The following is a 17420-nucleotide window of genomic DNA, read 5'->3' on the forward strand; positions in this document are numbered from 1 at the left end:
CGGCCGGGCGTGGTGGCTCACACCTGTAATCCTAGCACTTTGGGAGGCTGAGGTGGGTGGATCACGAGGTCAGGAGATCGAGACCATCCTGGCTAACACGATGAAACCCCATCTCTACTAAAAATACAAAAAATTAGGCAGGCGAGGTGGCAGGCACCTGTAGTCCCAGCTACTCAGGAGGCTGAGGCGGGAGAATGGCGTGAACACAGGAGGCGGAGCTTGCAGTGAGCCGAGATCGCACCACTGCACTCCAGCCTGGGCGACACAGCAAGACTCCATCTCAAAAAAAAAAAAAGACACGGCTGGATCCCTGCGTAAGGGATGGTTTGGCCCAGATGGTCCACTGCGGCTAAGGGCAGGGGTAGAGCAGAGGCCCCACCTCAGCTCAGGGCAGGGGACCCGCAGCTGGTTCAGCCACCTCAATGAATACAGAGGTTCCTGGGGCCTGTGAAGGCTAGAAAATGAAGGGGGCAGGGAAGCATGCCAGTGTGTGTTCTCCTGCCGCCTTCCCTTTGCCCATTTGATGCCTTCCACCTGGATCGCTATTGGGATCCTCTATCTAACCTCCTGGCTGTCCTTCAAGATTCATTTCAAGTCACTCCTTCAAGAAGGCTTTCCTGCCTAGAGGTGTTGCTTCCTCATGGAGGATCTTACCCTGTCATTTTCTGTGTCCCTGTTTGTCTCAAGAACAGGGACGCATCTGATTTATCTCTGTATCCTGTGCACCTAAAATAGAAGAGGCTTGGTAAATATTAAGTGCCATGAGCCCTCTTTTACTAAGGACCTGCCAACATGGGCCCCATTCACACTAATACCTTGAAGATAGCCCTTTTCTATACTTTGTCATAAAAAAGTAATACACACACCCGGGCAGCAACTTCCACACAAACAAGCACATGTGCAAGGAGATCACCATTATTTCCAGCAAAATGCTCCCCAGGGCCGAGCGTGGTGGCTCACTCCTGTAATCCCAGCACTTTGGGAGGCCAAGGTGGGCGGATTGTTTGAGCCTAGGAGTTTGAGACCAGCCTGGGCAATAGAGTAAGAACCCGTCTCTACAAAAAATACAAACATTAGTCCGGCATGATGGCGCACTCCTGTAGTCCTGGCTACTCCATAGGCTGAGATAGGAGGATGGCTTGAGCCCAAAAGGTGGAGGTTGCAGTGAGTGGAGATAGCACCACTGCGCACTCCAGTCTGGGTGACAGAGCCAGACCCTGTCTCAAAAACAAAACAAAACAAAAAAACAGCTCCCCAACAAGATAGCAGGCTACAACATGCATGTGATGAAGCTAATTTGAAGCGCTCAGTGAGAGGTATCTGCATCAAATTGCAGGAGGAGAAGAGAGAAAGGAGAGATAATCATGTTCCTGAGGTCTCAGCCCTGGATCAGGAGATCATTGAAGTATTAACAGATCCTGACATTAAGGAAATGCTGATGTTTTTGGACTTTGGCAGTCTGTCCAACCTGCAGGTCACTCAGCCAACAGTGGGGATGAATTTCAAAACGCCACGTGGAAGCTGTTTGAATCTTTTTGAGATACTGTAATATTTTCAATAAACCTGGGACAACAGCAAAAAAAAAAAAAGGCCCCAAGCAACAAGCAGTGTGTGTGGGGCTGATAGGAGTGAGGAAAGGAGGTCGGACAGTTATGCCAGCCCCTACTGAGAGTCCCAGCAATACAAAGAACAGGGCCAGGGTTTGCTCCAGGATTTCCCCAGTGGACTACAACTCCCGGAAGGCAGAGAAGTGGACTACAGCTCCCAGAAGGCTGCGCGACACACAGCCAGCCCGGTGCTCTCGTGAGGCGTGCCAGTCAGATTCCGCGGGAGAGCGGCAGAGATACCGCGATATTTGATAGCGGCCCCGAGACGCGCCTGGCGCGGGTGAGCAGTGGAAGGGGGCTGCGAAGCTGGGTTCTCGCGGCGGCGCGGGAGGGGAGGTTCGGGGAGCTGTGTCCGCGAGCGTGGGTCCACGGCTGTCTGTGTGTGTCCTTACTTTCCCCTGTGTGCCCATGAAGCTCTGTTTGCGACTGTGCGTGGGTAGGCGGCCGTCCATCTGTGCGACCTCACTTTCCCGGCTGTACGGGTGGGGCCGCCTGGAGCAGGAGGGACCCCCGAGCCCTGAGTGGAGGGTTTGCATCTGTACCCGTCCAGCCCGCCTTTGTGCTGCTCTGCGATTATTTGTCCAGTGTCGTTTAATCTAGTTTAAATGATGGCCGTGTCAGCTCCTCACACTGAACGCTTACCCGGGCTGCCCAAAGTACAAAGTGTATTTTAAAAGTTGGTAAAATTAAAAAAGGAAAGCCATGGGATGTTGGAAGTAGCCCTAGGCCTGCCAAAAAGTGCTGAGTGCTATTTAAAAATTAGGCCAAATCTTGTCAGAAAAGAACTTCCTGCTGTCCTTGAAGTATTTGGAAGCAGGTGCTAGATGGTGAGCAGGAGAGGTTGCCAAGTTGGGGAAGTGGTGGTTGTCCTGGAGCAGGGGTTTCCACATCTCTCACAGTGGCTGGGAAGTAGCAATTCGCAGTCACTGCCTTTCTAGTAGCCCACGTGTGTGAGTGTGTGTGTTAGATACATTCATCCCTCAGTATCCGCAGGGGATTGCTGTATACTTTTTTTTTTTTTTGAGACAAGGTCTCATTCTGTGACCCAGGCTGGAGTGCAGTGGCAGGAACATGGCTCACTGCAGCCTCGACCTCCTGGGCTCAAGGGATCCTCCTGCCTCAGCCTCCTGTGTAGCTGGAACCACAGGCATAAACAACCACACCCGGCTAATTTTTATTTTATTTCATTTTTGTAGAGACAGGGTCTCACCATGTTGCCCAGGCTGGTCTCAAACTCCTGGCTCAAGCTATCCTCCTTCCTTGGCCTCTCAAAATGCTGGGATTACTGGTGTGAGCCACCACATCACCCTCCCGTATACTCTTTTTTCTTTTCTTTTCTTTTTTTTTTTTTTTGAGTCAGGGTCTCACTCTTGTCTCCCAGGCTGGAGTGTAGTGGTGCAATCATAGCTCATTGCATCTTCGAACTCCCTGGGCTCAGATAATCCTCCCACCTCAGCCTCCCAGGTAGCTGGGACTGCAGGCACGTGCCACCACGCCCTCCATATAATTTAAATAATCTCTAGATTACTTATAAAACCTGATACAGTGTAAATGCTATGTAAATAGTTGCACACTTTTTTTTTTTGTGGTACTATTATTATATTTTGAAATGGTCTCTCTCTGTCACCCAGGCTGGAGTGCAGTGGCACAAACATGGCTCACTGCAGCCTTCTAGGCTCAAGTGATCCTCCTGCCTCAGCCTCCCAAGTAGTTGAGACCACAGGCATGTGCCACCACACCTCACTAACTTTTAAATTTTTTGTAGAGCTGGAGTCTCGCTATGTTACCCAGGCTGGTCTCGAGTACCTGGGTTTGCTCAATCCTCCCACCTTGCCCTCTTAAATTGCTGGGATTACAGGTGTAAGCTGGAGCAGAAGCCTGGGCGGCCGGTAGTGAGGGGCTTTGATGTTAGGCTAAAGGATTCAGGCTCATAATGGATCTTGGATCCCTGCTTACCCACCACCCACTTCCCTTGTTTGGTTCTGCTTTGTCTTAGGCTCAGTTCTCATCCTTCCTGTATTGAGCTTGAACGTATACCCTGTCTGGCCTTGCTTTCCTTGCTCTCTCTTTAGTCTGGTTCTGTGCCAGCTCCACCTTTGCCCATATAGGGACTGGCAGGTATCCCTGAAACCTAAAACTCTGCCCTGAATTAAACTCATCAGAGGAGACTTAAACATCACAAGCTGAGGCTCTTTGCTCTGTCTGTCCCTGTCTTTCTGGAGGATAGAGAAGCTGCCATTTTTCTGGCTGTGGCTTACCTGCTTGGCTGGTGCCCTGGGATCTTGAGGCTCAGTAATCAAAGCGTGTAGCCCTATAACCTGCCCACTTGCCAACTCTTTTTGCTGCTCAGCAGTTCCTGTGAATTCAGCAGAGCCCAGGGAAGTCAGGTACTACAGCTACCTGTGCAAATAGGTGACTCCAACAGGTTCTGGTTACAGTAATAGACTTACTGGTTTGGAATTTGATCCTCTTTGCAAGCAAACGAAGGAATCCTGCCAGCCATCACCCTTCCTGGAATTCTCAGGTTGAACTGATTGGACCTTGCCTCCAAATGTTGGTTAAATGATCCACTTTCTATTCTTCAAGTATATTAAGCACACACATACACACACACACCCTCTTTTTTAGGAAGGTAGGTAGGTTTGATCCTTAGCACAGCTTTGCTAAGCAGGCTAAGTACTGTATTTCGGACTATAGTGCCTGCTGTGGGGAAGCAGTTGAAGTCACTAATACAGATTCCTGCCCCAAGTTTAACTGACTGCTTTCTGTAACCTATTTCCTAGGAATGAGATCAGCTTGATGTGGAGGAGGTTCAGGGGCCTCAGAGATAAAATTTGGCTTCTGGTTTTGCAGGAATCTACCTATCCTAGCACCAGTTGGCTAGGGTGGGACAGGGTCAGGGTTTGCGATCTGACAGGTAGGTTTCCCTGGAGAATAAAGAATGTGCCTCCATCACCTACCAATGGTGTGTTCTGGGAAGAAGCTGGCTGGTAGCCCTTCTGTACCTTGTCAGATTCTAACAGGGCTCCCCACTCCCTGGGGTAAACTCAGTTCTCCAACTCTGGCCAAGCATTGCCCTGGTTGGGGCCCTGCAGTGGAGCAGACATTGAGATTACTGGCAAATCAAACTTTGGGTGATCTTGCCCTAGGGAACCAGCCTGTGCTTAACCCCTGCTGAGAAGTGGGATAATGCAGCCAAACATGATCCTCAGCCCACGTGGGTTGTGCTCAAGTGCTGAAGGCAAATCCTGGGCAGAGAGGCTAGAGAGCCAAGGGGCCTGTGAGTGAAGACGAGACAGGCCCCTGTGGATGCTCAGCCATGGAGGTAGACATTGGACAACTCACCAGCACTGCTTCCTGGGCAGCTGCCTGGGTTTCCCTTGCCACGCTGATTCTTTTTTGAGTGCATCTTCTAGGACCTTCTGTCTTGGAAGGAGAGCCCCTTACTGCTCTCTTTCATGTATTGACTCAAAGTTTCTGCTGGAAGGAGCTTCAGAGATCATCTGGTCCTACCTCTGCATTTTTCAGATGAAGGGACAGGTCCAGGGAGGGAATGACCCTGGACCAGGGTCACTCCAGGTCAGGAGCACACCAGGGTCAGGGCCCAGGGCTTCTGATTCACAGGCTAGGTATCTGTCTTCTGCCTCACACTGCCTTGGAGGATATAGTTATTCATTCAGCACCTGTTCAGGACTGCCGGCTAGTGGACTGCTGGTTGGCAATTAGACCCGGTCACACATTCAGGGAGCTTGCTGGTGGAGGGAGAGGCAAGGAAACTGATGTGTTAATTGAGTCTGTGATCACCAAAAAGGTGCATCCCAGGGAAGGACTGATCTCAAATAATTTCAGACAGGTGTCATTCCTGTCTTCTCAAACTCAACCTACAGATTCCCCAGAGGCAGCTACTGTGTTTTCCACAATTTTTTTGCATGGTGTTCTTTGTAATCGGTCCTCAGTGATGGTTGCTGATGAAGCACGTTCTGCTGGCCCAACCCGCCACGTGTAGGTTTTGGTGTCCATCAGCCATATTATCATGAGCGCACACTTCTAGCAACGTCTGAGAGCCAGAGGAAGAAGCAAACCAGCTAATCTCCTGGGGTGGCCTGCATCCCCTTTATGCTGGTTTCTTCCTGGGCTTTGATTTGTACGGTGGTGCCCATCTTGATTAACAGGGACAGGGACAGAGAGGCAAATCTCTTGGCTCCCTGGAGCACCCAAACCTCCTTGTTGCCCAGGGTTCCACCTCACGAGCATCTTTGGAACCCATCCCTTCCTGCCGCTTCCTTTCACCAGTCAGCCCAGTCCACCGCAGCAGCTCCTCTCGCCCTCCAGTCTCTCCACTAGCAGGGTCCCTTTGACACTATCACCAGGTGCCAGCACCATCTTTCTAAAACCAAAACTCCTCACCCTGGCCCTCGCTGCCCACGGCATTCTGGCCTCACCCTGACTTTCAGTCTCACTTCCTGCCCCTCTACCACCCCCCATCACAGTCCGGCCTCACTGGTAAGCCACTCCCTGTTCCCCAACCTGCCATCCTCCTCAGGACCTTCACCTTTGCAAGATTGTTCCTTCCTTTGAAGTGATTTCTTCCTGTCTCTGAAAAACTAACTCATCCTTCAGGACTCAACCCCAACGTCATTTTTTCTGGGATGCAATCTCTGACTTCTAGAGATGGTCACCCTGAGCAGCCACGCACCTGGTACAGCCCTTCCCCCACAGCACTGCATCATTCCCTTGTGACTGGCCCATGTGTGGGGAAGGTGTCTCACTTTCTTATCAAACTGTGTGCTCCCTGAAGCCAGGACTGCTGATCCCTTCCGCTGCCTCAGCCTCTGGCCTGGGGCCTAATACGTGGTGCTCCATACATTCTGGTCGTCTGTATGAATGAAGGGGGTGGCCCTTGTTCTCCTTTTAGATCCTAAATCCCGACAGCTTTATGGAGCCCAGGCCTGGCAGGCTCCCAGAACTTGAAGCCACCAGACCCCACATGGAACCAAAGGCCTCCTGTCCAGCTGCTGCACCCTTGATGGAGAGAAAATTCCATGTTCTTGTGGGTGTCACGGGGAGTGTCGCAGCCCTGAAGTTGCCTCTTCTGGTGTCAAAGCTTTTGGACATTCCTGGGGTGAGTATCCTCACCAGATAAGCATGGCAGCCTCCGGCATGGGAGGCCGGTGCTCCCGGGGATGGCCCATTGCTCTGCAGTACATGCAATTTTCTTTTTCTTTATCATGTTAATCATGCTTGTGGAGGTCCTGTGTGTGTGGTGCTCTGTGGAGGATTCAGGAGACAGAGACCAGTGCCCAGTGTAACCAGGGTCTAGATTAGATAGTACAGACAGAGCATGAGGGGAGACTGGGAAAGGACCCAGTGAATGGAGGGTTTGGGCTCCCATACATTAACCCTGAGAATCCGTGAAGTCCTGTGTGGGAGGAGGGCTGGCTGGAGAAGTGCAGCAAGTTCTCAGTACCCCCTCCTGCCTTGGACTCCCCGACCCCTGCTTTCATTCCGCCTTGAACACTGCGGCTGTGTTCTCCCTCCTCGTGAGACCTCATGGTTGTCTTGTCAGTCAAATGCTCTGAAACCCCATTGCCTGAAGCTCTAGGTTCAAACTTTGCTCCTTCAGGTGTTCAGAGCTGCCCCAGGGGCCCCCGACTGTGTGCTGGCGTGAGGGACTCTAGCCCCCGTCCTTGGCCAGACCCTCAACTTGGATCTATTTTCTATATTGGGGTTCTGGTGCAGAAGTTCAAGGCTTTAAACAGCGTGAAATCTAACAGGGAGTGGCCCCACTTCCTAGTTCCACCTCCAGGGCCCTTAGTTGGTCTGTCTTATCCCCCTGGTCTTTGCGTGGCTGGGCCCTGCTGGGCTGGCTGCCCTCTCTGCTCCTCTCTCGCCTTTTCACATTCTGTGCAAAGCCTTCCCTGTCTGCCCCAGCCCAGCCCCTGTGGTTTTGGCCCCTTCTTTTAAACTTATTTGACATAGAACTATAGGTTGCCTTAGACACTGCTGGTGTTACTGGCCCCTAGTTTTTGGTGGAGTCTTGTGAAGTTGCTGGGCCCCAGGCCTGGCTTTTCCCTCTCGTTATCAGCTGAGCACCCAAGGTGCAGTGGCCGTATCTGGCATGTCCAGCAGGGGGCGGTGCTTACTCACAGATGACCACGTGGTCACATCAGCTGGGGCTGGGCTGGGAAGTGTTTCACTTTTTTACTTTCCACCAACTTCCACCCAGAAAGTCACCCCATCACCCCACCCCCAGGACTGGGATAAGCCATGAAGCTGCCAGCCAGGGATGACAGCCAGGCCAGAGTGGGGGAGGGAGGAGAGTCTCGTGGCACTCTGACACTGGGTGCTGCACTTTTAGGGCAGTGCTGCTTAGGCCCAGCCACCCCCTGTGTACCCAGAAGCATTGGTAGGAGCTGCCCAGCTAGAGCCGTGAGGGTGAGAGGCCTCTGCCACCACCCCCTGGGGAGGGAGGGAGCCATGCAGTTCCCTTTTCCCATAGCCCCAGAGCAAGTGAGTTTCCGGACTAGGGGTGGATAGGGGCGGGGAGTCCTATCCCAGGAAACAGATGGGCAGCCTCAGAGCGGAGGGAAATGGCAACCCTACCGCTTCCTCCCATCCCACGCAGCCAGCATTTGGCGGGAGGGGGGTTGTGAGGAAAGGGTTGCCTGGAGCAGGGAGGTGCTCCAGCCCACCCCAGGGCCTTTTAGCCTGGGCCCCATGGGATGGCAGGCCATGTCTGGAACAGGACTTGGCTTCCCCTCTCTGGTTGGAGTTGATGCCAAAAGTGAGGCAGCCAGAGGGCACTGAACTGGGAGGGAGGGCTCCCCGACTCAGCCTCTTGGAGCTTGCCTTTCCCATTTGAAAATAGGGCTGATTCCTGCTGCCCATCCCCCAGACTCTTGTCAGGCTCCCTGAGATGTTGGCTGGGGTGGGAGGGGTCACAGATGAAAATGGTCCTGTGCCAGTGACTCAGCACAGAGCCTGGCATGTTGAAGCGCTGGGTTGTGTGTGTTTCCTGGCCATCACCCTGTCCTTTCCCCTTGTTCATGTCCTTTGGGCCAGCCACATGGTGTGGGGCAACCCCACTGGGAAGAGCCATGGAAGCCACAGTTCACCTGCTCTTGTGGAGGGCCCATGCCTTTCATCTGCAGGGAGACAGCTCTCCAAGCCTGGCCTTGCTTATTAGGGCCCTCGTGAGGTGTTGGGATCCAAAGGTAATCCCTGGATTGCCTTGTGTTGGCCCCAGTGGTGGCGTCTATCCCTGCACACTCCCCTTCACTCCCTGATGGCCCTGATCTCCACATTGCCTCCTGCTGGATCTCCTGCAGGAGCATCATTGTCCCTTGGAGCAGTCACTTTCAGCTCTTCGCCTGCTGAGTCGTGGGTTCAGGTGCTCAAGGCTTTCCGGAACTTCCTTAGGTACATCCAGATTTTGTCTAGCACATGAACAGCTGGGGTGTGGGCTGCAGGGAGCTGGGGGATTCTACAGATCTGGCCCATCACTGTTCCTGATTGACCAGTATGTCCAGACATCCCGGGAAAGCCGCTAATGTCAAGGTAGCCAAATCAGGGAGACTGTGAGGGGTGGTGGAGAGACATGGATTAGCCACAAGCCACACACACCAGCAGTCAGGGAGAGTAGTCACTAGCAGAGATGACCTTGAGTATGTTGGGGCAGGTGGGCAACCGTGTCACAAGAGAGGCAGCTGAGCACATTTCTGACGCTGGGACCCTGGGCAAGTCCGTTCTTTTTGGCCATAATTTTCTTATCCACACAGTGAAGGAGGGGCAGGTTCTCAAATGATCCATCTCCAGGGCCTCTTCTGGCACTGGTGTTAGAAGATTCTAGATGTGAGGGCAAAAAGGACTAGGACCCAAAGGCAGCCTGAGAGAAGGTCCTGGGGCTCAGGAGCTTCAGGATGCCAGGGGTTTTGTAGTTCCGTAGTTGTCATGTAATTGAGTGGCAGTAAAATCCGGGTTGTCAGCTCAGGCAGTTTCTTCCCTGGGGTTGGCAGCCTGGCCCATGCAGGGGAGCAAAAATGGCTTTCCTCCATCTTGCTAGGCTGCTTGGCTGGGCTATGAGTTCAACTGACTTATAAACAAAATTAACAGGGCCGGGCGCGGTGGCTCACTTTGGGAGGCTGAGGCGGGCGGATCACTTGAGGCCAGTTCGAGACCACCCTAGCCAACATGGTAAAACCCCAGCTCTACTAAAAATACAAAAATTACCCGGTTGTGGTGGGCGCCTATAATCCCAGTTACTCAGGAGGCGGAGGCAGGAGAATCGCTTGAACCCAGAAGGCAGAGGTTGCAGTGAGCTGAGATCATGCCACTGCACTCCAGTCTGGGTAACAGAGCAAGACTCCATCTCAAAACAATAACAACAAAAAACAAGATCAACAGGAGAAAACCATATTTAGTTACATATCTGCACATGGGTGTACCACAAAATATGAGATTCCCAGAAGGGTGAGATGGCTGAAGCCTGTATAGCAGCCTGAGCTACAGAAGGAAATAGGGGCTTGGGGCTTCTGGGGGTGGTGGCGACACAAGTTATGGGAGGGTGAGGGGAGGAATTATACGGTCTTGTTAGGCAGATAAAAACCTCTCAGATAATAAAAGATGCCTCAGCAGATTGTCAATAAGTCAGTCTTCCTTTCTCAGGGAGGGGGACTCAGGACAAGGGGAATCCCTCTTTAGGCAGATAAGAGAAGTTCAGAGAAAGTTCCTCCCTGCATTTGTTTTTTCCCCAGTGCCTTCAGGTTTGAAATAATCAGCATACCAAAGCCGCATATTATGGGGTGGCATTTCCTGAACTCCTTCATCCACACCCTTCAAACTTGGGAGGAGAAGACAGACATCGCCCTAGCTTTTGCCAGGGCAGGTGTCAGCAGAATTCAGAGCCAAAAGGGGATTTCTAAAGATAGAGAAAACCCCCGACTCAAGGAGTCAGCAGGCCTCAGGCTCAGAGAAGGATACATTTCTAGGGTGTCTGTCAGGACATCCAGGTCTGTCGAGGGTGAGGAAAAGAAGGCTCTGCTTATATGTAGTGTGGAGTAAATTCTGACTTTCTGGAGGACCACTTGACAATATTGAGAGAAATTAAAACATGTTCATAGTCCTTGATTTACCCACAGGATTAAACTCTGTGGGGTGTATTTACAAAGTAAAAGGATGTCCATTATAGCATTATTTATAATTTCAAAGCAAAACTGGAAGCAAACAAAATATCCAGCAGTAGAGAGCTGTGGTGCCCTTATGATTTATGGGACAATCTCTCAGTGGATTACTTGGCAATGATTCAGAAAAATGGGGTGGCTCTCTCTGTGCTGAAGGGAGCAATCATCAAGATGGAAGCGGAATAAGCAGGGTGTAGGAGCTAGCAAACTGGACCCCCCCAGGCCAAATTCGGCTCAGTGCCTGTTTTTGTATAGCCTACAGCTAAGAATGATTTTTACATTTTAATTTTTATTATTTATTTTTGAGACAGGGTCTTGTTCTGTTGCTCAGGCTGGAGTGCAGTGGTGTGATCACTGCTCACTGTAGCCTCGACCTCCCAGGCTCAAGCAGTCCTCCCACCTCAGCCTCCCAAATAGTTGGGACTGCAGGCGTGCCATCACACTCTGCTAATTTTTTTGCATTTTTTTTGTAGATACAGGATTTCGCTATGTTGCCCAGGCTGGTCTCAAACTCCTGGGCTCAAGTGATCTGTCTGCCTCCACCTCCCAAAGTGCTGGGATTACAAGCATGTGCCACTGTGCCTGGCCTGATTTTTACATTTTTAAATGATTAAGTCAAAAGAAAAATAGTATTTTATGACTCAGAAAAAAAGTGATATGAAATTCAGATTTCATGTCCAAGACAATTTATTGGAACACAGCCATACCCATTCATTTACGTATTGCCTATGGCTGCATTCGTGCTACTACAGAGTTAAATCATTACGACAAAGCCTAAAATATCATCTGGCCCTTTATAGAGAAGGTTTGCCGACCCCTGGTATGCAGCCTGATTTCTTCTGTGTGTTCTTATACTGAGTTACTGCGCACAGTTTTTTCCTCTGGAGGTGGTTACCCTTGTGAAGGGGGACAAGTGGAGGAAGGGAAACTTGGCATTTTTCATTTTTGTATCATTCTGTTCAGTTTTAATTTGTAACCTATGTGTATACTTGTGTGTGTGTGTGCTTTTGTTTGTTTGTTTGTTTTAAGTCAGTGGGGCTTTTGGTGGGAATATTGGGGAACATTCTTGGTAAGTTTGTGCTTTTTTTTTTTTGAAGTGCTCACTGAGGAAAGAGCAGAAGACATAAGGCCTGGTTTGAGGATTTCTCTTTTTTTCTGGGTGGGGGCCACCTGCCCGCTCTGTGTCCTGATGTGGAAACTCTGAGACCTTTATTTGTGCCTCTGCCTGCTTGGCTGGCCCCTTCCTCCTCTGGCCTGCAGCCCTGTCGCCTGCTCCTCTAGGGACAGAGCTCTGTCGGCCTCTGGGCAGAGGGTCCCGCACCCCAGGGTCCTTCCCTGATTGCCCAGAACAATGTTCCTGTGCAGAGCCTCCCTAGACCACCTCCCTGGTTTCCTTCTTGAGAATTTTCTGAAGTTGGGGAAGCACACAGAAGGGTTGGCATGAGGAGCTGACACAACCAGAACACCAGCTCCCCCAGGGGCAGATGAGAGCACGACTGTTTCCTGCAGAGCCAGGTGGGAAAGGTCAGGGTCACAGAAGGGCTGGGGTGGTACGGTGAGCTGGATGGACCCCTACCATGTCGTCTAAATGGCCCATGCATGGGTCATAAGGGGAAACCAGGGACAGAGGAAGAGGGTCTCGCCCACGGCCTTCCAGGGAGTGAGTGAGTTGGCAGAACTGGGGGCTTGAGGCCAGGTTTCCTGGGTCCTATCAGTGAGTGAATTGAAGAGCTCAGACCTGGAGTTCATTCTCTGCTCAAGCTCACCAATGCTTGAGGATGGTGGAATTTGTGGATTCCTATCTTGGTCTGCCTTGCAGTTAGGGGTTACCTGTACCCCACCTATCTGTTAGACTGAGCCCTAGCAGAGGCCAGAGCTTGGATCTTATCAGCCCTGCCCCCACCATATAAGAGGCTTAGTAAATGTTTGCCGAGTAGAGGCATCATCATGAGCCATGGAACCCACTGAGCCAACCGGAACTCCCTTGGGGTTTTGTTAAGGAGGCCACCTCCTTCACAGCTCCCGCGCCTCATGTGCCAACCGCACTGGGCCCCAAGAATCCTTTGTCCTAGAATGTACTCACCACTCCCCTGCTCAGGTTAGTGTCAGCTTCTTAGCTGGCCGCTAGGACCTGGGCACAGATCTGGAGCATGCCATTGTCAACACTGGTAGACCCAACGTCAGAGTCCTCTGCTGTGCGTCCTGGCCCAGAGGACTGGGCCACCAAAGCCCTGGGTTCCTTGTCTTGTCACAGATTAAGTGCGGGGCTACCACTTCCTCTTTAGAATCCTCCTTGGTCTCCAGTGGAGGCATCATCACGCCCTACTAGAAACGCCTGCTCTCCAGCCACTCAGCTGCTAGTTCCAGTTGGGCTCTTCTCCTTTTCTTGTATATGCCAGAGCTGTGCTATCTGATATATTTAAATTTTCTTGTATATTCCAGAGCTGTACTATCCGATAAATGTAAATTTGAATGTGGCAGCCGCTTGCCACATTCAAATTTAAATTTAAATTAATTAGAATTTAATAAAAAATTCAGTTCTTCAGTCACAGCAGTCACACCTCAGATGCTCAGTGGCCACATGTGGCCAGTGCTGCCACACCCTACGGCACAGGTAGGGCCGTTCCCATCATTGCAGAGATGGAAATGCTCTTCACGGATAATGCTGTAGAGTTGTGGTTCTCAACGGGGGTGATTTTCCCTCCCAGGGGACATTGGATAATGTCCAGAGACATTTTTGGTTGTCCTAACTTAGGGATGGTGGTGCTACTGGCTCTTGGTTCTAGTGGGTAGAGGCCAGGAATGGGCTTGGCGGTGGAGACTCAGGCCATGGGATTTGTCTCATCCTGTGGCTGCAAAGTGCCTCTCCACGAGTTCCTTTGATAATCTGCCCCAGAAGTAGCCTGGCCACACTAGGGGCCTGAAGTAGAAACGGGAGGTATCACTCTAAATCCTGATTCCATTTCTCTTGACCAGACCCAAATCAGGATTCCTGATGTCTCTTCAGCAAAGAAAAGGAAACTAGACTTGCCAACTGGTTTCAGGAAGGAATCTCTAAACATGCTAGATAAAATGCAGGCAGCTTATGTAATAGGGTCTGTCCAAGCCTCAGTCACATACACAAAGAGATTTAGCTTAAAACTATTAGCTGTAAAAACTTTTCTCAGATAGGCTGATCGTGGTGGTTCACACCTGTAATCCCAGCACTTTGGGAGGCTGAGGTGGGCGGATCACTTGAGGCCAGGACTTTGAAACCAGCCTGGCCAACATGGTGAAACACTCTTTCTACTAGAAATACAAAAATCAGCTGGGCGTGGTGGCGCACAACTGTAATCCCAGCTACTCTGGAGGCTGAGGCAGGAGAATCTCTGGAACCCAGGAGGCAGAGGTTGCAGTGAGCCGAGATAGTGTCTTTGCACTCCAGCCTGGGCAACAGAGCAAGACTGTGTCTCAAAAAAAAAAAAAAAAGGAAAAAAACTTTTTTCTAAGTGGTGTCAGCAGGGGACCAAGCCGGGAGCTGCCTTTCAGGAATTCTGTAGCATATGGGGGATTCTTTTTTAATGCCCAGCGTTGCTTCTACCAGGACCCACAAAGGTGTAAGAGAAAGCCAAGGAAGCCTCCTGCCCTCAGGGAGTTTCTGCCCTGCCAGGGCTCCTTGGCATTTGCTGGGAAAAGGTCAAGGTAAATGAGTAAACGGTCAGAATTATTTAGTATCATAGAAGATAACACATGGTTTTATTTATTTATTTATTTATTTATTTATTTATTTTAATGTGTACAGGGCCCAGCCCTTGGCTCCCAGGACCTTTTGGTGGAGTGAATGAAAATAAAAGAACAAAGCCCATAGGGCTGATGAATCAGATCAAGTGACATCCCTCTAAAACCAGAAAAACTAGTCTGGGCCTGCTAGACAGCACTGGGGTCAGTCAGGGTCACCTCCAAGGAGAGTCAGCTGCTTCAGTGGGTCAGAGGTGGGGCATCAGGAAGGACCCGCCCATCACATACTCTTCGCATTACTCCTTAGTGAAGACCTTGACCCCAGGAGGCTCCCTAACAATGTGACTGTAACCTGGGAGGGTGGCTAGAGAGTGGAGCCTCTGAGAGGTTAGGCAAAGAGCTTAGAGGGAAGATCTCAAGCAGGGTGAGAGGCTTAACAGGACCCTGGGTGGAGCTCCCCAGGGGACAGTGGGGGCCTAAAGGCTCTGAGACCTTGAGTGACGGTGTAGGGAAGGAAGAAAGGGTAGAGCTGAGAGGGAGGCGAGAACCCCTGAATCAAGGGCATTACCAATTTGGGGATGATTCTTTTTATTTTTTTATTGATTGATGATTGATTGATTATTTTTTTTTGTAGAGAAGGAGTTTTGCCCTGTTGCCCAGGCTCATCCCAAACTTCTGAACTCAAGCAATCCGCCCGTCTCTGCCTCCCAAAGTGCTGGGATGACAGGCATGAGCCACCATGCCTGGCGCCCAATTTGGGGATGATTCTGAAGGCCAGCACTAGGCAAGGTCCTCCGCTTTGCAAACTGGAAGATGGTTTTGGGAGCTGGGGAGAGTGGAGGACCTAGACCTTCAGGAAGTAGCTTTCCAAATTTCAGAATAGAGGCGATGAACCTGGGACATTCTTAAGTAGCAAATGGTTCAGGATGGTTGGGAAGCTCTTAGAAATGAAAGATGGTGGTCCCATGAGCAGAAGCAGGCAGTGTATTAGCAGAGATGTGGTCTCTGGCTACCTGAAGCCTTCTGTTGAAGGAGCTGGAAAACAGTTAAGTGGAAGGGAGGACATGTAACCAGAGATGAAGGAAGAATGTGGTCCAGAGCCCCCCAGGGTGAGCTGAAGCTTATGGCAAAACTCAGGAGGCTTGAGAGGGCTGTTTTATGTATTTGGAAGAAGAACAATGAAGCAGTGTCTGGTGCTGGAGGCCAGTGGTAACATTAGCAGAGGATAAGAAGAAATGGGAGGGGCTGGGCGCGGTGGCTCATGCCTGTAATCCCAGCACTTTGGGAGGCAGAGGCATGTGGATTGCCCTAGCTCAGGAGTTCGAGACCAGCCTGGCCAACATGGTGAAATCCTGTCTCTAGTAAAAATTCAAAAATTAGCTGGGCATGGTGGCGCATGCCTGTAATCCCAGCTACTTGGGAGGCTGAGGCAGGAGAATTCCTTGAACCTGGGAGGTTGCAGTGAGCCGAGATTGCGCCGCTGCACTCCAGCCTAGATGACAAAGTGAGACTCTGTTTTTGTTGTTGTTGTTGTTTTTAACAAAGAAATGGGGGGATTCTTTGATCTCATTTTGTTCGTCTTCTCTTTTGAGCTTGTGGTGGTAGGAGGGACCTGAACCGAGGCTGGGTGATTCATCTCCTGTCCTGGGGAAGTTCTCTCCTGGGGTGCTAGGGTATTGTGGTTGGTGACCTACAGGAAGTGTGGGAAACGTCAAAGGGGCCAGGGGCAAGAGATGGCTAGTGTCCATTTATCAAAAAGGTGAAGGAGGTGAGCTCCACAAATTGCTACAGATGAGGCTTGTAAATGCTAAGAAAAGCTAGATTGGGATCACTAGGAACAAGACATATCGATTTTAGTTTATGTTTTGGATAGTAGACAAAGTATTTTTCGATTTAGATGAGGCCTTTGATGGAATCCTAGGACCTCTCCCTAGACCACCTGGGGATGTTGTCAGCATGTTATAGCCAGTGAAAGATCCAACTTGGAAAGAGTCTCTTCTTGGTTCTTTCTCACCCCTTGCTCTGCTGCCACACCCACGCCCGTGGACATTGTGGGTGGCCTCTGCCCTTGACTTTGTTCTGTTCATAGTTTGGATTAGTGTCTCTGGGGGCTACTGATGGTGGTGCTGGCTGAGAGGAGGAGCAACAGGATTGAGCTCTCAGGAGCTCTCTGTAGGCTGAGCAAACAGCAGACCAACTCTGGTGAGGGGAAGTTTACCAGGGACATGTGAGGGACTGCATTTGGGACCAGAAAAATAACTGCTCAGATACAGCCTGGCGCTTGTGGCTTAGTAGCAGCATGAATGAGAAGAATTTTTTTGAGTTTTTGCTGATTGCAAACTCCATACATCAGCAGAGGGACGTGGCCACCAGAAGAGCTGCTGTGGGCTCAGGCTGCACCAATAGACATGACGCTCTAGTTTCTTCATGAACCTAACAGTGGGGTTGCCTTCTCCGACCCCTGGAGGCAGAGTAAATGGCTCTCACCTGTGGGTTCGTCACTTCTGGGAAATTTAACTTTTTTTTTTTTGTAATTTTCTCCTATTTTTCTGTTCTCTCTGGAACTCTAATCGTCAGATTTTTTTAACCTACTGAATTGATTCGATTTTCTCATCTTTTTTCTACTATTATCCGTTTCTTTATCTTTTTTTTTCTCCTTTCTGGAGGATTTCTTTTAGACTTGTGTTGAATTTTTTATTTCACTGTTTATAATGTTAATTTCTAAGAGTTCTTTTTTGTTCCTTGAATACTCATTTTAAAAAGTGTTATGTTCTTGTTTCTTGGGTGTAGTCTCTCATCTTTAAGTTTTCTTCTCCCTCCATTGTCTCTGGGTTTCTATTTTCTGTTTGTTTATGTAATCTCTTTCTTGCTAGAGGACTCTCCTCAGATATCTGATACTCCTTGGCTGTTCTTATTT

General features: G+C 50.4%; 1 protein-coding gene and 1 pseudogene across 7 annotated transcripts in view; both read left to right on the forward strand.

Moving 5' to 3' along the window:
• Nucleotides 1-792: 792 nt before the first annotated feature.
• Nucleotides 793-1549, forward strand: LOC129137102 (small ribosomal subunit protein eS17-like; annotated as a pseudogene).
• A 222-nt stretch (nt 1550-1771) lies between these two features.
• PPCDC (phosphopantothenoylcysteine decarboxylase) overlaps nt 1772-17420 on the forward strand; it is a 36673-nt gene continuing 21024 nt past the window's right edge. For 5 of the 7 annotated variants that reach the window (XM_016927202.4, XM_063794206.1, XM_003952704.5 and 2 more), the window contains exons 1-2: nt 1773-1887; nt 6523-6729. In XM_016927202.4, coding sequence (XP_016782691.1) covers nt 6544-6729 — 186 coding nt within the window. In that variant the 5' untranslated portion in view covers nt 1773-1887; nt 6523-6543. Of the gene's footprint in view, nt 1888-6522; nt 6730-17420 lie in introns of all 7 variants that reach the window. The other 2 variants (XM_054667050.2, XM_016927206.4) reach the window with 2 other exon arrangements.

Source organism: Pan troglodytes, chromosome 16 (genome assembly GCF_028858775.2).
Source record: "Pan troglodytes isolate AG18354 chromosome 16, NHGRI_mPanTro3-v2.0_pri, whole genome shotgun sequence".
NCBI classification, from domain to species: Eukaryota; Metazoa; Chordata; class Mammalia; order Primates; family Hominidae; genus Pan; species Pan troglodytes.